Raw genomic sequence first — 26,161 nt, forward strand, 5'->3', positions numbered from 1 at the left:
CAAGAGCATGTTCTGCGTATGATCAGTTTGTAAATCGAGACAGGCTAGTGACAAACAAGTTGATGTTGCAGGGGTTTCAACAGTTTCGTTTAAAGTCAGCATTTCGCAAATCATGTGATGGTTAAAATGATCTACAAATGTAATTTGCCAATATAACCTTCATTGGGTCAAATACTGTCTGACATGTTTCATACAGATTGCCTGATCAAGACATAGGGCTCACGGCAGGTGTGACCGGTCGACAGCGGATGCTTACTTATCCTAGGCACCTGATCCCACCTCTGGTATGTCCTGGGGTCCGTGTTTGCCCAACTCATTATTTTGTATTCCTTACAGGAGTTATGAGATGGATCACTTGTTCGTTATCTTAAAACTAGCGTTATCGCTAAATATGTAATCCTGGATAAATAAAGGCTTTATTATTATTATTATTATTATTATCTTCGCTTTTCATTCTCATGATGATTCTGACTCATATGAACAAAATATTAAGTAACAAAAATTCTCATCTTGCTACTACCCTTTTGGACGATTTTTTTCTATTTTGCGTGGTTTTTTAGCGGATTTACACTTCACTTAAATTTGATTTGAGTAAAATTAATTTTACTCTCCTTAGTTTTGATTCGACTCAAATAAGTGTGCCACTAACGTTAATTTTTAAAACTCATCTCAGAAGAGTAAATAAAAAACTCGAAATGAAACTTGTTTCATGTGACTTTATCAACAAAACACAATGAAGAAAACAACAAAACACATCACCAATTCAAAATTGTGTTTTCTCCACGTTACATAAACATCATGATATGACATCATGACGTAATGTTTTCATTTTGATGACGTTATGTACTACCGTGTCCAACATACACAGCATTATTCAAAGATATGACACAACTTGAATTCTTTGAGAGGGTATTGCTAAAACGCGGAACGGAAATGGAACGAAATTCAAGAATTAAAATCATTAATATAGCTTAGATAACACCTAAAAATCGGACAAATACAATGTACGCATTATTTTAATTAAAATCAGAAATTTTAGGAATTTGTTTACAAATGATAAAACATTTTTTATCTTAAAATTCTGCAGCATAAATTGATTAAGCAAAGTTTAATATTTAAGATTTACTATCTTGTAATTTCGGCATTTACAGAAGTGTTAGCGGACAGCGACACCTTTGGGTGGCGAATGAAAAAAAAACCCACACAAAGTTTATATGTCCCCGCCCTCTCGTATCAAAACATCTTAAACGCACATACTACAGTATACGTGTGTACTTACTAAAGGGACTGGTATGTATAAAACAACGATAATTCGTGATTATATCAAATCAACAAGTTAAACATTTTGTGTATGATTTACAACTTTTTAACCAACAGAGATCGAGTGACTACAACACTACAATCCTATGTAGGCGAGAACTTCTGGCAGTTTATTTCTAATCTAACTGCTGGTATGTTATTATCTAGATTGATAACGAGATCACCATTTAATTCCATTCAAATATATTTTCTTTGTTAGCTTTTCAGCTATATCTGTTACGAAATAAATCTGTTAAGGGTCATGCACTTCATCTTAGTTTTCATTGGTTCTGTTTCGATCGTTTCCCCCCGCTGCATCTCTTTGGGTCCAGCACTAATCAACAGGATACCGGTACATGTACGAATTTAATTTCACTTTACATAAATCGATTACAAATGAGTCAAACCTTTTATACACACCGAACTCATTCGCTCTAAAATTTGATGTAATACACAAATGTATATTATACAAAGGTGTAAAACTAAAATAAAATTCAAGTTCAATTATCTCAAAAATATCTAGTTCGATTAAAAGCAAGTTCGATTTAAAATGGCTATATTTAGGAAAAATTGTTGAGAAACTTATTTTATCTTTTTTCAGAGAGAGAAATATATAGAAAATGTGTTTGTGTGTGTGGATGGGTGGGTGCGCGTGTATGTGTGTACGTGTGTGAAAACCTTTCATTCATTGGATATGCTCTTACAATCATTTCTTAGGGTAGCAGTCAAATTAAGTAATACAAGAAATGTTTGTAAAACATGTTTGGACCCCATGGTGCAAAATTAAAAAGGGTTATATACATGCATCATTTAAATGATAACAGTGCCAAACCATTTCAAAATATATAGCAGACAATATCTTCCTATATCCAGAGTGGATTGACCATGTGACCTTAAAATCAATAGGGGTAATCTACTCCTTAGCTGTACCAGTGTACCAAGTTTGGTGTCAATTAAGCAGATGATTCTTAAAATATAGGAGACAATATATTACTCTGTTCAGTTTAACCTTTAACCAGGTGACCTCAAAAGCAATACGGTTCATCTTCTTCTGAAGATACACCAGTGTTTCAAGTTTGATGTCTGTCAAGCAAACGGTTCTCAAGATATTGAGCAGACAGTAGATTCCTATGTCCAGTTCGACCCTTGACCTTTGACTACGTGACCTCAAAATAAATAGGGGTCATCTTCTTCTTGAGAAGACCAATGTACTAAGTTTAACATCTGTCAAGCAAAGGGTTCTCAAGATATTGAGCGGACAGCATACTCCTATGTCCAGTTTGAGTCTTGATCTTTGACTATGTGACTTAAAAATCAATAAGAGTCATCTACTCCTGAAGATGTACCAGTGTACTAAGTTTGATGTCTGTCAAGCAAAACGTTCTCTAGATATTGAGTGGTTAATATATTCCTATGTCCAGTTTGACCTTTGACCATGTGACCTCAAAATCAATAGGGGTCATTTACTCATTAAGATGTACCAGTGCACCAAGTTTAAGGTCTGTCAAGCAAAACGTTCTCTAGATATTGAAAGGACAGTGTCTTCCTATGTTCAGAGTAGATTAACCCTTGACGTTTGACCTAAAAATCAATAGGGGTTCCCTTCTTCTCGTAACCAACACACAAATGAAATAGTACTACGATAAAGTGAATGGTTCCCAAGATATTGAGCAGAGAACATGTGGTCTACCGACCAACCGACCGACCGACAGGTGCAAAGTAATATGTCCCTCTTCTTTGATTGATTGATTAATTGAATATTGTTTTACGTCCCGCTCGAGAATATTTCATTCGTATGGAGACGTCACCACTGCCGGTGAAGGGCTGCAAAATTTAGGCCTATGCTCGGCGCTTATGGCCATTGAGCAGGGAGGGTTCTTTATCGTGCCACACCTGCTGCGACACAGGACCTCGGTTTTGCGATCTCATCCGAAGAACCACCCCATTTAGTCGCCTCTTACGACAAGCAAGGGGGTACCTATTCTAACCCAGATCCCCACGGGATCCCCCTTCTTTGAAGGGAGGGATTGAAATGGGATTAAATTATACTTCAAGTCTTTTTCAGTATATTTATTTCATTCGTGAAACAACATACTGTCACAGTCGGGGGAGGGGGGGGGGGGGGGGTCAGAAAATGACAAAGCCGGGAAAAGGGGGTGGTACCCATCGGCACTTGCTTATTATCTATCATAAAAATTTATATTAACCATTTTAAAATGCTTATGCATTAGTATGAAGTAAATGAACGATGAATTCTGTGGATGACTTCCTGTTCTCTCTCTAATTTCTGCCTAGCTTGTTCTTTAGATTTTACAAAATGCTGACTTCCTCATAACATTACATACACTATATTTCCGTTCTGTTCCGCGTTTTAGTAACACCCCTTTTGAGGAAAGAGCCTGAATCTGTTCGCAGTAATCAGGGGTCACGTGATAACAATGTAGAATTTGATTAACTCCTCACTCCCTGTAACGTGCTGATATTACTTGATTATTTTTACCAAATGGCTAACATTTCATAAATAGTGTATGATGTATTTCTCATTACAATTATTGTCGTAATACTAGTGAATTATCCACGATATTTACCAAATATAATATACAGAAATATCACCACAATAAACCATATAAGTATGCCTTTTATTTGCGAAAATTAAATAGTTTTCCTACCATCGTAAAAATTGATTTTAAATGAATGAACAGCTGCGGCATACAAAACTTTAACTTAATTTGAGAAATTTGATACATATGCCCAGTCAAACAATTAATTCTTTACTTAGTTTGTTATACAAAAATTAGTACATAACAAATATGCAGACGGTGTCCGCCGTTTGAGTCACGGGCGGAGGAAAATCGTAACATCCGCTGCATAAAAAGGGGGATCATTCTTTCTTTCTACTTTTTATATTAAAAGTGAAATGATTTTTAAGAAAAGATTATTGCTTAAATTTACATAAGTAAAAGCTCACATTTATTTTCTTTTTGCATAAATCGAACCAGAATTCGAACTTTTTCGGCATTAATAGGTACAGCTGTACTAATACGTGAAATATCCTTTACTAACCTACTTTCTTTGACCCAAAGGTAATAAGCTTGATACTTTAGTTTTTGAAGCTTTTTATATTGCTGCATGGATGAAGCATATATAATAACCAGCACTCAATATAACCAGCATATCAGTTTTTCTTACCCCTAAGCGCATTCTAATAATAAAAAAATCAAAAGCATTTTCAATAAGAAATGAATAGATACGCAGATATAAAATAAATAGATATATGAAATAAATAGAGATATATGCATTTAGATATGTTGATCAACAACTGTTTTGATTAAATTTGTGTTTCATCGATTCATTTAAAAAAAACTTATCCCGACCGTGAAACTTATTAAATCCGCAGCTGTATGAAAAAGGGAATAAAAAATGTTATGAAATTCGAAATATATTCACACGACAACAGTGATGTCTTGTCGCTCCGCCTACCATGTTCTGATTGAACAACTGAGTCAAAACAATTCGCGGAAACTTTACGGGAGACAACGCCGACGCCACACTTCAGAGTATTTCACAGTCAATTTAATTTAGAGAACTCGACAGATTCTCTATTGTTGATACAAATTGGGGGCGGAGACCCGTCCTACGCACTCGACCATCCCACAATTTGTATCTATGATAAAGAACCTGCCTCCTTCTCTAAATAATACATATAAAAGGAAGCAGCTATTCATTATAGACGCACAAGTTCAGAATAAGAAATTGCTGCGATGCAGCTTATCTGTTCGGTCGCGCTGTGTTCTCTGCTTATAGCAGTAACTTGGGCAGCGGGTGGGGACAACCAACACGTTGCTGACAATAAAGAGGTTCCTTTGAAAAAATTGAAGCTTGCACTGGGAAAAGATATCCAACGAGAGCGAGAGGTAATATTTTGATAGATATAATTATGTCACTGTGTACAAGCCGATGACCGGAGTATATATTACGGTCATCAAACATTGGCGGCTGATCTGATCGCTAATAATTCTACATTCACGAATCAAAATAATAGTCTATATATCTACGTAATTTACGTTGGCGATTATAAATTTTAAAATTTTTTTTTTTTCAAAAGCAGATACTAACGGGCTGATTATTTCACACACATGTCTATACTGTTTTGTGTATTCAAATGCATTTTTACCACTAGAGGACAATACACATATATGGTTTTCACTACTTTATTGCATAACACGCGGCGATCAGTTTCACCGAGATAAGAGCTCATCAAAAACGAAGTTTCCTCCACCTTTTCTAGAGTGTATTTACTTTTCCCTAGATAAAGTTAAATTCCGATCTATTTGAACATTGAGAATACAAGCGTAAGAAAATGTACATGTACAAGAAACGGCTATATTCTTATGATATTGCCAGGCATTGAAAATATTTTTATATATAAGGAAAGCCTCTGTTTACTTTTAAATTGAATTTTACCTCGTTAAAAAATAGAAAATTAAAAAACAATATGATACGCGATATATAAATTCTAATTATGTCTTACAATAACATGATTTTTGTGTAGCATCGTTTTACACGTTGATAGGTGCAGCAAAGAAATGTTAAACTCACTGTGAACTAGTATTGATTTTAATGGATTCCTTGAATTCAATTCATTCGACACGATCTGACTTTCATATAATCATCATATAAGGTTTTCGGAAGATCCCTAACAATTAAAGGTTTTCAGCTGATCCCTGACAATTACAGGTTCGCGGTAGATCCCTGAAAATTACAGGTTTATGGCAGATCCCTGACAATTACAGGTTTACGGCAGATCGTTGACAATTACAGGTTTATGGCAGATCCGTGACAATTACAGGTTTACGGCCGATCTTTGACAATTACAGGTTTATGGCAGATCCGTGACAATTACAGGTTTACGGCAGATCCCTGACTATTACAGGTTTACGACAGATCCCTGACAATTACAGCTTTACGGCAGATTCCTGACAATTACAGCTTAACGGCAGATTCCTGATAATTACAGGTTCACGGCAGATCCCTGACTATTACAGGTTCACGGCTGATCCCTGACAATTACAGCTTTACGGCAGATCCCTGAATATTACAGCTTTACGGCAGATTCCTGACAATTACAGCTTTACGGCAGATTCCTGATAATTACAGCTTTACGGCAGATTCCTGATAATTACAGGTTCACGGCAGATCCCTGACTATTACAGGTTCACGGCAGATCCCTGAATATTACAGCTTTACGGCAGATTCCTGATAATTACAGCTTTACGGCAGATTCCTGACAATTACAGCTTTACGGCAGATCCCTGAATATTACAGGTTTACGACAGATCCCTGACTATTACAGGTTTTGCACGCGTGTTTTACGTCAGTACACGTTAGAGTGTTATAAGAAATTGACTGCTTTCTGAGTTCTCGAGATGTAATCCAGCAAGATTGTAAGAATTTTCAGTACTGCTCAGGTAAAATGATATAACAACCGCGGAACAGCCAGGTGAACAGCCAGGGCTGTAACGGCGATTGTTACTTTGGCCTACATGTCACACGTCATTCACACCGTCTTGTGATTGTTCCATGTGTTTTCTTTTTATTGTGAGTTTTTTAGGGGGGGGGGGGGTCAAGTGCATTTGAAATTACCATGTAAGCAGAATTTTCAGCGAGGATTTAATTTTGACATTATAAGAGACAGAGTTGTTATCGCTAGAATTGAATATCGCTAATATTTATTCCTTATCAGAGGTAATACAATGTAGCTGTAGCTATCTTTTTTGAAATTATAAAGTCACTAAAATTAAGTCCTGCTAAATATATATACCCATAATCTATGGGAAAATCTTTAAATTTATGCTCCATAACGCAACAACTCCGTTTGAGTCAAGTAATATGTTTGTGGAAATACGCTGGAGAAATGTTGGTATGGGATTTCCCCTGCAATAATGCTATTATAATAATAGATCAAACAAGCGAGACAGCAGCCACCGTGGCCAAACGTCATTTGAATAAAACCATTCCTATGCAAGTTTCAATCGTGTTTTTAACGCAGAGTATAACCAATCCTTATGGCAATTTACTATGGATAGTGAACCGTCACGGTGGTCTAGAGGCTAGAGCGTTCCCCCGCAAACGGAAGGCTGAGGTTCGAATCCAGGCAGCGACAGACCGAAGTCGTTAAAACAGGTAGTGACAGCTCCATCGCCAAACGCTTGGCATCAGCTGTGAATGTCACGGGTCCTCGGAGATGACCTTAAAACCGAATGTTCAGTGTCACATTACATGTAGTTGTGGCACGCTCACTACTCGATGGCCGTAAGCGCCGAGCAAATTCCTAAATTTCAAGCCCTTCATCGGTCTTGGTGATGTCTCCATATGAGTGAAAAATTAGTGAGACATTAAACAATTATACAAGATACAATCAATCAATCAATCAATCAACTATGGACAATGTAGATGCCCGAGAGGAGGGGTTAGAAAGTGGCCCATAGTTTTTACTTTATACAGATATTTCTTTTGAAATATTTAGCCTATCTGGTGACAAAAGTAATTTTAGTTTGAATAATAAATAACATTCGTTCAGATCTCTTACCACTTGCTCAAATACTTCAACACAGTTAGAAAATTGTCTGTAAATTATTGGTCTCGAGCGTTCGTTTTCTTTAGTTTTTAGAAAACAGAAAAATTAGACCTAAAACTCCATTCCATGATCAGTGATAAGACAACATCATTACAAATGTGCACCATAAATGTGCACCATAAATGGAAGAAAACTTTGAAATTAAGATTGAACGCTGAAAGTATAACGTAGGATACAACCATTCCTAATATACAATGACAATTTGCGACGATTGCGTTGAAATATATAGCTATAGTTACATGTACTTTATGGGTATTTGAGTGGTTAGGCAAATATGCAGAAAGGCCCCGGTACGCAGAGCTGCTTATGAAGCTGAAATGTTCATGAATAACAAAATATTCCCATTGATAAATATCCTCAACCCTAAATGATTGAAACATATTCCCACAGATATCTGAATTTTAATAAAAAATAGATATATATAAAACAAGAAAGTAGATCTATATACTTAAAAATACACCAAGTGAGCAAAAACATTTTGACCCCTTCCTCGATTCGAGTCCGATTTCATTATCAAATTCGCCGAAACAAACCTATTCTCCGACACGGTCAAGCTCAGAAATTATTTCCCTTCTCATCCATCGCGTCAGAAGTCTAAACTCCCTCGCAATGATCTGACAACGGAAATATTTTAACGATATTTTTAACATTCCTTCCAAGGCCTGACCACCATACCGTTACGTCACGAAATCACATCTCCGTACCTACCAGATTAATCAAAATTACAAATTAATTTAGATAAAATTGCGGTAATAACATATGATATTGCAATGAAACAAGAATATGATTATAATATACCGATTATAAAATCTACCAAAGGAAGTACTGGTTGCAGTGGCGGATTTAGAGGGGGGGGGGGGGGGGCGCAGCCGGCGCCCCTCCCCCCTAAAATTTTCAAATTTAAGGTAAATCGCGGTATCTTGTTTCGGAAAATGTACTAAACGATAAAAGAAGCAATAATTACTTCCACTCCCGGAGAAATAAATGACAAAATTCTTTGATTTCTTGAATTACTTTATTTGGAGAACTTAATTTTTTCCAAAAACCCCTTAAAAATTTGGGTCATTTTATTAATTTCACCTTATTAAAATGATAGAAAATAGTACAAATGACTTAAAAGGAGAAATATTTCAAGCCCCATAAAATCTGTAAAATCCAGGAGCTTCCGGGGGCTTCGCCCCCTGGACCCCCAACAAGGCTTCGCCTTGCACCCACTGCCTCATAAAGTGCCCCCCGTAACCACAATTCCTGGATCCGCCCCTGGACTGTATAAAAGTGGCCTTTTCTGATTACTACTATTTTCCTCCCTTGACAGATCCATGGCAATCTCAACTTCATTTGCCAAATCTAAATCGCGAAGACTGATTTTAAAAGTTTTCAAAAACTCCCTCTTTTTCCTTCAGTAAAACTGGTGTCACTGGACCTTGATCCTAGTTTGTAGGACCCAACATCCTCTCATCAATTTTTGATGATCCCATGTCTCTATCAGTCCCAGTTCTAAAGTTATACCAGATTAATGGTCAAGGTCACTTGATACCAATTTGTAGATCCCATTATTCTTTTATCATTTCTGAGGATCCCATCTCTTTATCAGACCTACTTGTTAAGTAATACCAAGTTTATGATCTAAGGCTAGAGGTCAAGGTCACCGGAATCACTTGACCTTGATTCTATTTTGTCGATTTTATCAGCCTTTTGTCATTTCTGAAAGTCCAATGTCTCTATCAATTCCAGTTCTAAAGTTATATGAGTTTGTATGGTCAAGGTCACTGGAGTTACGTGACCTTGATACTAATTTGTAGATCCTATCATCCTTTCTGAAGACCCCATGTCTCTATCAGATCTGGTTCTTAATACAAATTTTATGTTCAGAGGTCAAGGTAAGTCGATTCACTTGATACTAGATTGTAGATTTTACCATCCTCTTATCATACCTGAACGTCCCATGTTTCTATCAGTTTTCGTTCTAATGTTATATGAGTTTATATGTTCAAAGTCAGAGATCAAGGTAAATAGAGTCACTTGACCTTGATACTAATTTGAAGGCCCTGTCATTCTCTTTTCATTTCCGAAGATCTTGCCAAATTATATCTGTTAAATTTTGGATTTTAAGTTTAGTTCTAAGTTATACCCCACCTTTAAAATGTACCCTATCCCCCTTCAATCTGAAAACAAAAACATTTCAGCACATCTAGATACATTGGCCTTATATCATATCTCCGAATATCTAATAATTTTATGACCTGGTTACGGAGAACGGCGTCGGACAGGTTTAGGCGCGAAAAAGAAGCGGAAGCAGAAGAAGAAGAAGCGGAAGAATAATTTAAGCCAAGAAAAAACAATGTCTCCGAACTTCGTTTGGGAGACTTAAAAATAAAGAATTCTATTAACGTGTTGTATTCTTTGATTCTGAATTAATAAATACAAGGGCTGTTCGATATGTAATGTGTATTGTACCACTGTGCGATAACGCTTTGTACGATTTCGTGGATGATGATACTCTTGAATAGCTCTATTCAATACTTTCTAACGGTATAAACACGAGCCTTCAGCTCTACATAGTTTTAAACTTATAGTCATTTCAATAGAACCAGTCGTTGACCACTGTTGTAAAAATGGTTGGAAAACGGGTTGAGAATATTGAAGAAATTAAAGCTTATATAAAAGTTCGCACAAAACTCGGTCATTCGGTAATGTAGATTTTTTACTGAATGGGGGAAGATTATGGGTCTGAAAAGGTATCTTATGAGATAGTTCGTAGGTGGAGAAAGAAATTTCTGACTGGCACAGAGTCCGTCAAAGATGCAGCAAAATCTGGCCGACCTGTGATTGTAACAGGCAAGGCAAAAGTCAGGGAAATAATTGAAAGTGATGGCAGATACACGATTCGTGATATTGCCAAAGCTGTTGGCATATATCGCGGGTGCATTTCATTTTGAAGCGTATTTTGAAAGTACGAAAGATTTCTGTCAGATGGATACCGCATATATTGACAGATGACCAAAAACGGGAACGAGTACAAACCGCTAAGCAATTGTTCAAAATGTTTCCCAAATTCAACCAAAGACAATTTGCAAACATTGCTACTGGTGACGAAACATGGGTTCACTATTTCGATCCAGTAAGAAAAATTGGAAACAAAATATGGCTAACTAAACACGGTAGAAGGCCTGTAGTTGCCAAAAGAACCATAAGCACAAAGAAGGTTCTTTATTGCATATTCTTCTCATGTGATGGTATAGTCGTACAAATTCCGGTGCCAAAGGGCAAAAGTGTTAATGGTCGGTATTATCGATATTTTATACTAAAAAAGCACAAGAAATATTATCATAAACGACGCCCTGTGTCAGGATTTAGGCATGTTCGTCTACTTCATGATAATGCTCCATCACATACATCTGAACTTGTGAAGCAAATTTTGAAGTCGGAGAGTTTTATAGTCTTGCCACACCCACTATACTCTCCAGATCTAGCCCCATGAGACTTTTTCCTTTATCCAAAACTTAAAAAGTTCTTATCTGGTCGTCGTCACACGTCCTGACAACCCCTTGGCTCAGCTATCAGTCAGTGCCTCAGGGGTCTACCTAAATCAGTATACCGTGACGCATTTCAGAAATGGATTCAGAGATTGAAATTATGTATTTCAAACCGCGCAGAATACTTCGAAGGGATGTAATGCTTTTGAGATATCGTACAATAAAGAAGAGGGGCATATTGGTTTGCACCTGTCGGTCGGTCGGTTGGTAGACCACATGTTGTCCACTCAATATCTTGAGAAACATTCATTTGATCACAATGATATTTCATATGTGGGTTGGTTATGAAAAGAAGAGGACCCCTATTTTTCAGGTCAAAAGGTTAAAGATCAAGGGTCAATCTACTCTGGACATAGGAATATACTGTCCGCTCAATATCTTGATAACCCTTTGCTTGATAGACATCAAACTTGGTACACTGGTACATCTTAAGGAGTTGATGATCCCTATTGATTTGTAGGTCACATGGTCAATCCACTCTTAACATAGGTGTTTTACAAACATCTCTTTAAAATAAATGACGAGATTTTACACCTTAACATGTTTTTTGTTCTGATTTGCCTTGGTTTTAACATCTAAATATTAAGTTTGTTGACTGTTATGCTGCTGTCAGTTAGAACTAGCAAAATTAAAATTCTATCAAAACATGGAAACGACTCTATGATCTATTAGTCACATTATACCGCAGGATGACCGAGGAGTGTCTTTAGGAACGAAATAGATACCCAACATGTACTCCATCTACGTTACTTATGCATAATGTAATTGACTATTCTATCGACTTGTGTCCACTTCTGTTTGCCCTTTTTAAGCACCACTTTTACATTGATATTGTAGTTTTTTTATACACCACATTTGTTTCCAATATAAGGATTGATTTAATTGTGTTTCATCGTATCAATAGTATGAATGTGAGGCTGCTGTTGTGTAATATTTTAATATAGATGAAGACTTGCATTTCTAGTCAAGAAACACACTTCATGTGTCAACGAACTTCCCTGGATGCTGGCATGCCTCCCAATCATTTTTTCTATATTTATTTCTTTGACTTACAATTTTTCATCATTTAAAATGAATGACAAACTTTTATATACTTAAACTTGTTTTTTCTATGAAAACAATCCGAGCTGCACTGTCGCCGTGGATTAATAGTGAGGTTTTAACATTTAGATATCAAGTTTCTTGACCGTTATGCTGTTGTTAAAACTAGTAAAAGTAAAATTCTATTAAAACATGAAAACGACTTTAAAAGTTACATTATACTATACAACAATTAATGTTTTATTAAGAATTAATACATGTATTTACAAACACATCTATAACATGTTATTATGATATCTATGGCCATGGCAAACTCCACCCTTTTGTCTCGTAAATCATGTATACCGCTTGATCCTTATCATAATAGAAGAAGATTGGACACAAATTTGGGAAATAAATCGGCGATACCTTTAAGGAAAGTGGAGAATTTTTTCAATTGAAAATGGGGCCGGATTTCGGCCTTGGGATGGTTGAAAATCCGAACTAGTTGTTACTTTAACATCAAACAGCGTTTTTCCTTCATATTCTATGGCTTTAGTTTGGGATTCAGAGAATTTAAATCCCAAATCACCATAATTACCAACACTGTCAATGGGTTGTTTAAGCTATTTTTTATATAATTGTTAGCTCAGAGAGGAAGATTTCTTGGCTGGACGCGAAGACGATCTAGATGAAGGTGACCTGGACATTGCCATACAGGATAACGACGTGAGTGTTATACTGTATGATATTGCTTGTAAAATACACCTTGTACCTTTAGAATATATTCATTGATGTATATTACCCCTTGAATATATTCATTGATGTATATTACTCCTGGATTTTTTCCGTTTGATTGATTGATTGTATCTTGCTTAACGAGTGAGACGTTAAGCAAGATACAATCAATCAAACGAAAAAATTCAAGGGGTAATATACATCAATGAATATATTCACATAATTCATGCTTTGTTCTTACACGTCACGTATATGGTAATACTTCTTTTTTAAATCATTAAACACATTCCGCCATTGATATGAATTTCTGGTTGCAGAAAATATTGTATGAGGATGTAACTGCATGTATGTAGAGTATTGCAAATTAATCATTATTTACCTAATGATATGTTAGTAATAAAATGTTTCCAATTTTTAGCTTGCAATACCTTGGTCATTATTGAACGTCAACTTTTTATGAACTGATAGGATTCGAAACGTTCCTAGTACAAGTTAATGTTAAATAATGTAGATGTGTAAGGTGTTGTAACTTTCAATTATACCCTGGGGGCAAAATGGGGGGGGGGGGTATTTTCTACAAAACCCTGGTTCCCAGACACCCCCATACATTTTACACAGTAGCCAAATCATTTTTGGAATCCTATATGTAATAAGGTTTCGGAAAAGGAGATCGAAAACGACATTTTCTACAAAAAAACCTGGTTCCAAAAAACTCCTCTTAAATTTTACGCAGTAGCCAAACAATTCTTTGGAAGATGATTGATGGTGTCCTGTATATGTGCAATAAGGTTACGAAATTTTCATTTCCACCCTGGGAGCCAAATACGAGTAAAAAAGGGTGGTTTTCTGGCGGCCGTTCCACTAACCAATCGTAGATCTTAAACGTAAGGCTGACGTAATTGTGAACGTAGCACGTACGACCGTTTCACTAAACGTTACAATTTGTGATTTACGACCAATATTGACTGTAACTCTATGAATGGTCTAGCCTAGTCTAAAGTGCTCTAACATGCACGTAAATGGGCAATATGGCCGTCATACTGGCACTGTCTGAGGTAGTATTTACCTGACTGAGTTTATTGACACTGGAGAAAGAAACTAGTCACAACGAGCACGTTTGATTGGGAAGACTTGGGTAATTCTAGAGTGGCGTTAGTATATGCACAGAAGCTAAACTCCTTGAATGTGAAAAAACAACAACTGTTCCTCTAGTGTTGTTTTGAAAAATGACGTTTGATAGGAAAATCGTATCCATGACAATTTAAATGTGGTAGTTTATTTTGATACCGAGCAGTATTTGATTCCTATTATATGAGTATGCATGCACATGCAGTACAAAAATAGTGTAAATATCGTTAAAATTAAACCAAACGTAGATCGTATATAATTAACTCCAAAAAGTGACTTTGTCTACAATGTACAATATATTGGAATCAAAACAAACATCTAGCCTTGCTCACAAATATTTGTATTGATTATTTAAGAAAAATATGTTACTTAGAATTTTGCTATGTGTCTTTTTTCATGGTAATTGTGCTTTATATTCCCAAAAAGTTTTAATTTCACATGTCATGTTCAGTATTTCTCTTCATTCTCCGCCAAGTTGAACATTTGATGCTCCCACTAAAATTAGGAGTAAACTTTTCCAATCCGTGTTCAACATCAGTGTTATGAAATATGTACACGTTTTATTTACAACTCGCGTAACTCGAGTTGTTCAATCAAACATGCCTAATGACTTGCAGTCTGCTTTTGTACGATAATATTATGCAGTCCGAGCCCGAGTTTGAAATTAATTAGAGTTATCTTTCTTTGCTTAGCACAAGTTCTACAGAAATGTCAGTCGGCGAAAATAAATGTAAAGGCAATGAATTCATCGCTTCACTCTTATATTTCCACTATCATTAATCAATACTTTTAAAAAAAGTGAGGAGTGCAGTCAATATATCGAACTTTGCATGTGATTGGAATTTTCATTTTTACCCTGGGAGCCAATTGCAAACGAGTCGAAAAACGATGGTTTTCTACAAAAACATGTGGTTCCCAGAACCCCTGTTACGTTTTACGCAATAGCCAAATAATTTTTTTGGGAAGATGATTGGTGGTGTCCTGTTAATGTGCAATAAGGTTTCAGAATTTTAATTTTCACCCTGGGAGCCAAATGAGAGTCGAAAAACATGTTTTCTATATATATAAAAAAAAAACCCTGGCTTCCAGAACTCCTCTTACTTTTCACTTAGTGGTCAAAGGATTTTCGAAGATGATTGGTGGTGTTCTGCTGATGTGCAATAAGAATTTTCATTTTCACCCGGGAGGGGGGGGGGGGGCAAATGGGGTAACAAAAACGACGTTTGTCTACAAAAAACTTTACACAGTAGCCAAATCATCTTTTGGAAGATGCTTAGTGGTGTCCTGAATATGTACAATAAAGTTTCCGAATTTTTATTTTCTCCATGGGCAGAAATAGGAGGTGGAAAGGCGACGTTTTTTATTTTCTTCGAAAGTAGATAATCTGGTTCCCAGAACTCCTCTTACACTTTATACAGTAGCCTAATAATCTTATAGAAGATGATTGATGGTGTCCTGCAAATAAGCAATAAGTTTTTTGAATTTTTGTTTTCATCCGGGAGCCAAAAGGGGCATCAACAAGCAACGTTAAACCCTCATTCCCAAAGCTCTTCTTACGCAGTAGCCAAAGCATCCTTGGGAAAATAATTGGTGGTATATCCTGTAGATGTGCAATAAGGTTTCAGAAGTTTCTTTTTCACCCTGGGGGCCAATTGGTGGTATAAAATGGTGTTTTTTTATTAAAAAAAACCTGGTTCCCAGTAGCCAGATCATCTTTTAGGAGATGATTTGTGATTTATTTTAGATGTGCAATAAGTTTTCAGAATTTCCTTTTTCACATTGAGGAACAATGGGGTGAAAAAACAGCGAACAAAAATCTGGTGCTCAGTGCATTGTGTCATGTTTAATAAGAATGTATTCTCCAAAAGCTGTCAATTCTGCGTCAGACACGTGGAAACTTGCATGGAAATTGGGTCCTTTGTCATGTCGTACCTAAAATTATATTCCACTCTTTCCGAACGGATGGATCCTTTGGAAAAGAGTGGAACGATGCTGCAGTACCACAACGACCGTCCTCGTTACACAGTGCAACACATTCTAATTGTTCTCTCCATTGCTCCCAATGAAGGCAGCTGAAACTGCGTCTCAATGAAAGCGAACGTTCTGCGCGCAAGTGAATAGGGTCGATTGAGAAGATAGGTTTGTGCAACAAATAATTTCCGCATTTCAAAATAACAACTCGCGTCAGATTTCTAGTATCAACCCCATGGTATATCCTCTTGTGCATGCTACCCGCCAATCATTGCCTTAGGATTAATTTAGCATCCATGCACAATGCAAATATCAGCCGTGTTACTTTATTTAAAAAGGTAGAAATTGTACTACATTGTATGGCAATGTGTAACCTAAGCTTGATATCGGATGTTTGGAAATTTTCTTAGTGTTCGTTGCACTACAGAATTTTTACCTTTGTTTAACATCTTAATTGCATTGATGCCAGACGCGGATACAGAGTGAGAGGGGGTCTATCAAGAGCATGATAGAAAATAAATATATTTGCCCATTTTCATGCTTTTCCTGTTGTAAAATAGTGGGTGATAGTCCCTAGTATTGACTGTACCCCTAGAAAAATTGCATGGGTAGAACCCACTCCCTCTGAAAAAAATGCTGGATCCGCACATGCACATATGTAACTGCGCGCGCCTAAACGGAAGCACTGATCACATTTTACTTATGGTGACGGACAGCTGAACAAAAGCCGACACAAAGTATTCATTATGAAATAATGCTATTCGGGGGTGCATTTTTTTTTTACAAGTGTTATTAGTAGGGATGTCAACGAATAGTCGACGACTCGTTAGAAATAGCTTTTTTAGTAATGTTCATAAATTCTAAACCTGAATAAAATTTTGATGGTCTACGAATGAAAACCGTTTTCCTTTCCTGGCATTCTTTGTCCGTTTTTTGTCTGTGTGTGCTACCTCCATGCCTTCAGGGATATTTTTTTCATCGGCTTTACAATTGGTGACAAACTAAGAAATAAGCTTTCGTCCAATATTGTCGACCAAATTATTTTTTGAACAAGAATGATTAAATCGTGCATTGTTTATGCATTGGAAAGACCTTATAGATATGTTTGCTTTTAAAAAGTCCAGGTTTGAATGTATTCATAGAATTTTGAACATATGTGCACTCTCTAATATATAGTATGAACAAGGTACTGTGAATGAAAAATGGATAACAAACGCTGTAAAACAAAGTCTTATGGATGTAAAACTTATACGGAACCAATTTTGATGCACCAGATGCGCATTTCGACAAATAATGTGTCTTCAGTGATGCTCAACCGAAATTTTTGAAATCCGAAATAACATTAAACTTGGTAAGAGCTATTTTAGGGGAAAACAAAAGTGCCAAAAAAGTGGAGTCCAATTCGTCTAAGGATAAGAGCTACATATGTAGGCATGAGGAACATAATCCTTAATTTTGAAATGAATTTCTAAATTTTATTACAGCAATTAAATATACATCCGTATTTTCAAGCTAGTAACGAAGTACTTAGCTAATGGGCTGTAGAGACCCTCGAGGACTAACAGTCCACCAGCAAAGGCCTCGACCCAGGGGTCATAATGTAAAACTTAAATCAATTTGTCCGAACTTGGTCAAGTGATGTTTTTAGCTCTTTCAAGGGTACAATGTACAGAATTTTTAAAACAAGATTTGGTTTGGAAACTTAATCTGAAAATCTACCGAAGAAACTCAGTAGCATCTTTTTGAAATTTCGTACCACGAACCGTCGACTCCCAGTAGAGACTGGCCGATGGTTTAGTATACCATATAACGAAAAATTATGTGTTTTATGTAATGAAACAAATATTGCAGATGAATATCATTTCGTATTAGAGTGCAGTACTTTATGCAGTATAGGAAAAGAATAACTACACAGAAATATTGTACGAGACCAAATGTAATGAAATTTTATGAAATCATGTCAACGAATAATGTTAAAAGCCCTAAAAACTTGTGCATGTTTATTTTAAAGATATACGAATTGGTCTGTTCTCCTAATACATACATTTTGGTACATATTTATGTATGTATTTTACTTTGTTTATTTGCTTATTTACTTACCTACATGTATATACATTCCTCTGATGTTACTTGTATTGATACATGAAATTTCTGTAATGTACCTCATGTACCATTTCCATTGTGGTTTGAGCGAATAAAATGAATGAATGCAACAGCTTGTTTGTTTTAATGCCTAATAGTGTTTTAATTGTTGCTAATCAGGGCTCAACATTAACCTTTTTCCCTACTTGTCCATTCGGAGAAGGGACAAATATATTTACTTGTCCAAACTTCAACTTCACTTGTCCGAAAAAAATTCTAAAAAGATCTAATATTGTCAACTTGAAAACTGTATTTAATTTACTTGGATATAGTCCATTTTTATACCTGCTTGATTGGTTTTTGATCTTATTCACGTGATAAAAGCAACAGACATATAACCACAAAATTTTATCTCGACTTCCTGTCTTGAATCAATGACTTCATAAGATCCATGGATGATTGAAAGTAATACGCAATAAGTGAACACCGATCCCGATCGAGTGTTTCTCAGCTACATGTAGTTTACATAGCGATTGATATCGGGATCGAAGTTCATTTTTCATGCATTACTTCCGACTCTGAATTACCGATACATTTTTCACCAAATTGTTTGGAGACTTCTTTACATAAAAGAGCACTTGTCCAATCGGACAAATGCCCATCAATATTCACTTATCCGAATTTTTTTCTACTGGTATCGGACAAGCGTTAATGTTGAGCCCTGCTTATATAACCTTTCATTATCAAAATAAAAATTACCGTTTATCTACTTCTCTGTCTCGAGTCAGTGATTTCGTTGGAACTAGGCCCTTGGTGATAGATTGATTATGGGTATAAAACGCGCCCTCGTACATGTATAAACGCACAGTCACCCTCAAAGTTAGTTTAATTTTCTTAGAAAAAATGTACGTCGCACCCCCAAAATTTCTCAGACAAAAGCATGCTCTATGTTTATTTGGCATAAAAAAGATATTAAAATAAAATAATTGATAAACATAAGTGAAAAATTAAAATGAATTTCTGTCTTATATTGCATGTTGATGTACATCGTACTTGAATATAAATAAAACTAAGCCTGTCTGGCGTGATATTGTATCACATTGTTCTAGCTGTATGTGCAATTCATTACGATGTCTTTAATTCAATTGAAGAAATTCTAACCGGCTATCCAGTTAAACAATCGTTCTTGGCAACCTTTCATCACGTGAACTTGACTATCCGTGTGCGCTGAGGTGTGACTGATGATTGGGTATACTCGTACCCTGTTGTTGGGTTTTTGTTGTTTTTTTGTTTTTTTTGCCGAGTACTCGAATATCGCTCGACTAAAGCCTCAGAGTATTCGACTTGGTTATTCGAGTAAAATTGACATCCCTGATAAGTTTGTTCCGGACATACCATGTATAAGACTCCGACGTAAAAGCTGAACTACTTAAGACTCTTGTAATGTTATAAATTAGTCCCCCCCCCCGAAAGACCAAATATGTTGCCCCTCCCCCCCTTCACCCCATGTCTGTTTTTTTTAAAATATAAAATATAGTGCCTAAAAGAACGGCTACCAACATGGTGCCCATAAGGAAATGCTTCAATAATTAAATCCAATATTTTCTCTTTTCACATGTTGTACTCTTGACATTTTGAAGGGAGACGATGAGGGCGATGCAGATAATACTCACGAATTTCTGGTGGTTGGAAGGAAGGGCGAGACTAACGCGGCTCACGATAAATACAGGAAATATCAGGTTAGCTGACTGGATACAACATTGATTGGTTTCATCCTATCCACCCAGTGGAGTTCTCTTTTCTAGACTCGCGGTCTAAGAAGCTGCAGACATTTTTTTTTTTTTATATATATATTCTTAAGGAAATGTTATGTTTATACACTATTTTTCCAGTATAAAACTAGTACAATTAAGAACCAACATTTTAACTAATAAACCAATTTTACACTAATGGTGCATTGACTGGTCAACAGTTTATGATTTGTTGACCGGACAATCTTCTGCCCTATTTTTATTAGCTACACAAATCACGTGATTCTCGGGCTGTTGCGTAGCTAACATAATGGCGAGGTTCACTGATTTCACGGATGATGAAGTACAGAATCTATTAAATCAACCCAGAGTTTGAATCTAGGATGGGTGCAAAGTAATCATATCTTCTTTTTTTTAAAAATGTTTTAATGTTAATACACCTATTATATTATTCAAAGCCTTTCATCAGTGTATGCACTTTTGAGGGCATTAAAGGTTTAAGAACACATCTCGTTTTAAACTGTTGCTGGTCATTAGAATTTAGCTTAGTTAGTCAGAGCAGGAAAATATTTCTAGATTTCATAGCCTTTCGGAGTAGTAATACTTTTTTCACTGGTACTCATGTGACCGATAAGGTCGGTGGGCCTCTTGTTAACTTCATCTAAATCATATTCCTTATATACATGAATGTATGTGTCAATCGCCGTGGTGGTCTAGAAGTAGAGCGCTTACTTCGCACGCGGAAGGTCGGGGTTCGAATCCCGGCCGCGACAGACCTAAGTCGTTAAAACAGGTAGTGACAGTTCCATTGCCAAACGCTCGGCATCAGGTGTGAATCATTATCCTCGGAGGTGACCTTAAAAACGGATGTTCCGTGTCACAGTACGTGCGGTATGCTAAAGAACCCTCATTGCTCAATGGCCGTAAGCGTCGAGCATAGACTTAGATTTGAAGTCCTTCACCGGTCTTGGTGAAGTTTGCAAATACACGAAAAATTCTCGAGAAGGACGTTATAAAAGATACAATCAATCAATATCCCTTGTGTAACTTATTAAAGGCGGGGACAATTAACATGTAACCTATATAATTCTTTTAGTACGTCTGGTTTACTGAACACAGAAGGTGTGCACTTTTGTTATGATATGTCTAATACCTGCTTTTTATATTCCTGTTATACTTTTTATCCACCTGACAAGGTATCAAACTCTTGTTTTCTTGTTTAGTCCATCGTCTGGCATAATCTTCGACAGAATTAATAATAGAGAAAAGGTCTGTTGCAAATTGAAAGACCGAGGTTCTCTGAATTGAGGACCTTTTACGCGGGAAATCACAATTAAATAATATTGCATAGAGGAAGGATGTTTTAAATTCGGATTTGAATATTGTTGCGCACATGAATTGAATGAATAATATCTTTAATTCAAATGAATTGAATAACAATTTTTGATTAATTGCGTGCATAAGTTATTTTATATATATTTATATCATATACAGTAAATAAAATTTTATTATTAGGAAGTCACTCGGAGCTCCAAATCAAATGTTCCTTATGTAACATGTCATCTCTCTCCGTATTGAACTACCCGGTGGTCTAGAGGTAGGGCGTTAGCCGCATGCGGAAGGGCGGGGTTCCAAATTCCGGTCGCGACAGACCTAAGTCGTTAAAACAGGTAGTGACAGTTATATCGCCAACGTCTCTGCATCAGATATGAATGTCACGGGTCCTCGGAAGTGACCTTAAAACGGATGTTCCGTGTCATGGTAGGTATGACATGCTAAAGAACCCCCAGGGCTTGATGGCCGTAAGCGCCGAGCATAGGCTTAAATTTGAATCCCCTCATCGGTATTGGTGATGTCTCCTAAACCAACTCTCCGTATTGAAAATTAAATAATGATTTTACGAATGCAATTATAATCACTCATGCCAAATAGTTGACCAAACACAAAAGAACGATCGTTCATAATTTCAAAATTTGAAACTCAGTATTGCAAATATGTTACCAATGGTAGTTTTTGTCCAGTTTGACAATTTTAGGGTAGAATTATGAATACACGTCGTTTCTTCTCTTCAAACGCAATAATCGAAAACATAATGCCATAGATATGAATGACAAACAGAAAAACTGCTATATCATAAATAGTGGCATGGTTTCTTAGACATTATCAGGTAGTGTACAACCTACATGTACGTGCAATTTCGGTAAAATATTTTTACTTTAAAGTTATAAGGCGAAAACCTCTCAGATCAGTCCTGGATCATTCGAAATCTGACATATTGGACAGTTTCGACTTTCTACTTACTTTCAGGATCTATGCTATCATAAAACATGTTCAACCAAAATGAACTTTTTTTTCTGTTTATCCATGTATTTGTATATGCATATATCAATAATTGTTAATACATTATTACAAAAAGTTGTAACAGGGACTCCAATAATCATGTGGAAAATTAAGAACATCAAAAATACCAGATGAATGAAAGGTAACGAACAGTGATCAATCTCATAGCATTGTATGCTGATCATGTTGTAAACCAATTTGCAACTTCTCGGCCTGCCAGAAAAGCCATAGAATATGCAATTAATTGTAGACCGAAGCATCTATGAAAATTTCTATTAATGCTTACAGGGAAAAATCAGACAAGCCGAAGCATATCAATTTGATTAAAACCAAATTAGTTCAGTGTATAATTCTAACGATTTTGTATTGAAACAGAGAACAAACATTCATATTGGCAATGAAGAAGCTGTAATTCAGGACCAAGAGACGGAGTGTCTGGAATATCATCGTCAACAAGAGATGGCTATAAGACACGGACGTAAGCCTGAGGATGTCCCAACACCCAGAGTACCGTGTGAGGTATAGTTCTCCTGTCCATTAATTTATCTAACATTGACATAAGCCTGGGGATGTCCTAACACCCAGAGTACCGTGTGAGGTATAGTGCTCCTATCCATTAATTTATCTAACATTGACGTAAGACTGAGGATGTCCCAACACCCAGAGTACCGTGTGAGGTATAGTGCTCCTATCCATTAATTTATCTAACATTGACTTAAGCCTGAGGATGTCCGAGAATACTGTGTGAGGTATAGTGCTCCTATCCATTAATTTATCTAACATTGACCTAAGCCTGAGGATGTCCCAACACCCAAAGTACCGTGTGAGGTATAGTGCTCCTATCCATTAATTTGTCTAACATTGACCTAAGCCTGAGGATGTCCCAGAATACTGTGTGAGGTATAGTGCTCCTATCCATTAATTCATCTAACATTGACATAAGCCTGAGGATGTCCCAGAATACTGTGGGAGATATAGAGCTCGTATCTATTAATTTATCTAACATGGACGTAAGCCTGAGGATGTCCCAGAATACTGTGCAAGGTAAAGTGCTCCTATCCATTAATTTATCTAACATTGACGTAATACTGGGGATGTCCCAGAATACTGTGTGAGGTATAGTGCTCGTATCCATTAATTTATCTAACATTGACCCAAGCCTGAGAATGTCCTAGGGTACCGTGTGATGTATAGTGCTCCTATCCATTAATTTATCTATCCAGTTTTTAAAGAATATTTATCTTGAGATCTGAACTACAAATAAATAATTGATGAATATTTTTGAACTTGCAAAACTTAATAACATAAGAAAGAAATCATGTATAATTTCAATTGGTATCAACAATGTTCATGCAGACAATAGGGAAGAGAGGCAGGAATAAGAGACTCGCCCGGCGGAACCCCGGAATCTGGGATAAAGGGATTGTGCCATTTTTATTTGATGTCGAAACAATGTCCGGTAAGTGGTTTGGATTCTGCCATTGTCTAATCTGTGTCATTACTTTGAAATTGAATATTAAATAACAATGCTCTTTCGCAGATAAAGACCGACAGATGGGGCGATTGCGAGCTCACAATCATTACGAGTACTGGACCTGCATGCGTTTCGTTCCATACAATGAAACTACACAAAGTGACTACGGGCTGGGACACAACAACTACTTATTTCACGTGGACAAAAAAGGGTAAGCGTTTGGAAATAGTCATCTGTGTAAATTTCTGTTTAAGAGACCATGAGTTGACAAAAATAACAAAAAGAATAACCTCGCACTCGCTGAAAATCTAATTTAAACCATCTGTGCATATTTGTTTATTTCGGGAAGCAAGCATCGTCAATAGTTATTAATGGATACACGAACTCTACTTGGTCTAAATTTCTTCCAAGTTTTGTAATAACACCGATCAAATGATCTAATCTTATGACGTTTCCTTGGTGCGTTTTCCCATTGGTGATTAGTAGAAAGAAATCAACTTTAGGTGTCCTACAGTGTTGGAAGACAGGCACTTTATTTTGTTTTGATTTTGTCTACATTTACGTCTTACGAACGCATCGAATTTATTCGAAACTACACAATGAACTTTTACAACAAGTACACATGTAATTACTTTTAAAATCAGATATAAATATGCATGACATTGTATAAATATGAAATGCAGAGTCCTCATTGAACTTAATTAAGGTGGACCCAAATTCTCTAAAATTCAGTCTTTAATGGTTTTAAAGAGGTTGAAACTTGAGTTTTGTAGCATTTTCCTATGTTGATGTCTAGAGTAAATGAGAATAATGAAATTATGTATGAAAGCAGGGATTAATTTTTTGCTTGTTATTGGGCTACATATTGATTCAAGCCCCACTCTTGCGTTCTCCGCGTCAGATGAAAAGGTGAAGATAACGACCAGTGATCAATCTCATAACTTCTATAAAAAATAAAAAATAAGACATGGGGAAACACGGACCCCTGGACATACCAGATGTGCGAGCAGGTGCGTAGGAGAAGTACACATCCCTTTCGACCGTTGACATCCGCCGTACATGTATATCTCGATCGGGTAAATGGAATAAACCGTAGTCACAGTCAGTGTGTAAAGAAAGGCTTCAATTGGTTTACATTTATTGTAAAACACTTTTTATAGTCGGATTTTTATTTGAGATAAAAAGGAGAATGTCTTAATACATTGAAGGTTTTTTTTTTTTGGTTTTTTTTGTGGCTTGCCAAAGAAAGGCCAGAGAATGTGCGATTAAAAGTTTTTCTAAAAGCAGCTGGTGAATTCCGAACCCAATTCAGATAAGCCTATACTTGTGCTTGTGTATACTGACTTTTCCCCATAGCATGCGGTTTAACCCCGCTTATACATTTTTTTCGTGGATTTCTAGTCATATAACTATAATAGCAAAGCCAGTAAATCTGAAAATCGATAGGGAAGACCTCTGACTAAGCAATTTGTTATTTATAAAATTCATTTAAATCTTTCCGAGGATAAAATAGAAAAATACATGTTTTATTTAGTATATACATGTACATACATATATACATACATACATGCATACATATATGCCAAGAATAACCCACGAATGCGCGAAAGTTTATTTCCAGTGGGGTCCTTTGATGCATAAATGTTGTCGTTGGGAGGTGTTATGAGAGAGAAAACCGAGCGGGCGACCACCATACTCTCTCAAATATAATCATTACAGATCATGGGGATCGCACTTTGGTCGCAGCGGTGAGAAGCAAGAGAGCTACCTCTGCACTAACCGGTCATCTTAACGTGAGTTCTCGGCTGCCATAGGAAGTGCTGACGGACGGATGGACATAGTCTTCCCTTGTCTAATCGGAGTATTACGTGTAAAATCTACGAACATTTTCTCATGTAATCTCGTGTTATCGCATACGATAAGCATTTCCCTCATCGTATATATAAAATTGTCCCAGATTTCCGTATCGACAAAACAGATAGATCTGAAAATCAAAAGGGATCGACCTCTGCCGAAATTAAATATTATGTATAAAATTTGTGAAAATCATCTAAAGCAAACTTAAATTACCGCTTGCTACAGATAGTGCTGACGGACGAAGTGATTACTATGTATTATGATATTCTACACATGTACTAAGTCTTCTACTTTTGCATTCAAAATTTTTAATTACAAAAAATCTTTA

General features: G+C 36.4%; 1 protein-coding gene across 3 annotated transcripts in view; it reads left to right on the forward strand.

The window, feature by feature from the left end:
- Positions 1 to 5,026: 5,026 nt before the first annotated feature.
- Positions 5,027 to 26,161, forward strand: part of LOC125652111 (uncharacterized) — an 80,017-nt gene continuing 58,882 nt past the window's right edge. Inside the window, exons 1-6 of one of the 3 annotated variants that reach the window (XM_048881079.2) lie at positions 5,027 to 5,213; positions 13,141 to 13,221; positions 20,052 to 20,150; positions 22,878 to 23,021; positions 23,859 to 23,961; positions 24,043 to 24,187. In XM_048881079.2, coding sequence (XP_048737036.1) covers positions 5,061 to 5,213; positions 13,141 to 13,221; positions 20,052 to 20,150; positions 22,878 to 23,021; positions 23,859 to 23,961; positions 24,043 to 24,187 — 725 coding nt within the window. In that variant the 5' untranslated portion in view covers positions 5,027 to 5,060. Of the gene's footprint in view, positions 5,214 to 13,140; positions 13,222 to 20,051; positions 20,151 to 22,877; positions 23,022 to 23,150; positions 23,180 to 23,858; positions 23,962 to 24,042; positions 24,188 to 26,161 lie in introns of those variants that run through there. The other 2 variants (XM_056164852.1, XM_048881080.2) reach the window with 2 other exon arrangements.

The sequence above is a fragment of the Ostrea edulis genome, chromosome 5, assembly GCF_947568905.1.
Source record: "Ostrea edulis chromosome 5, xbOstEdul1.1, whole genome shotgun sequence".
Lineage (NCBI taxonomy): Eukaryota > Metazoa > Mollusca > Bivalvia > Ostreida > Ostreidae > Ostrea > Ostrea edulis.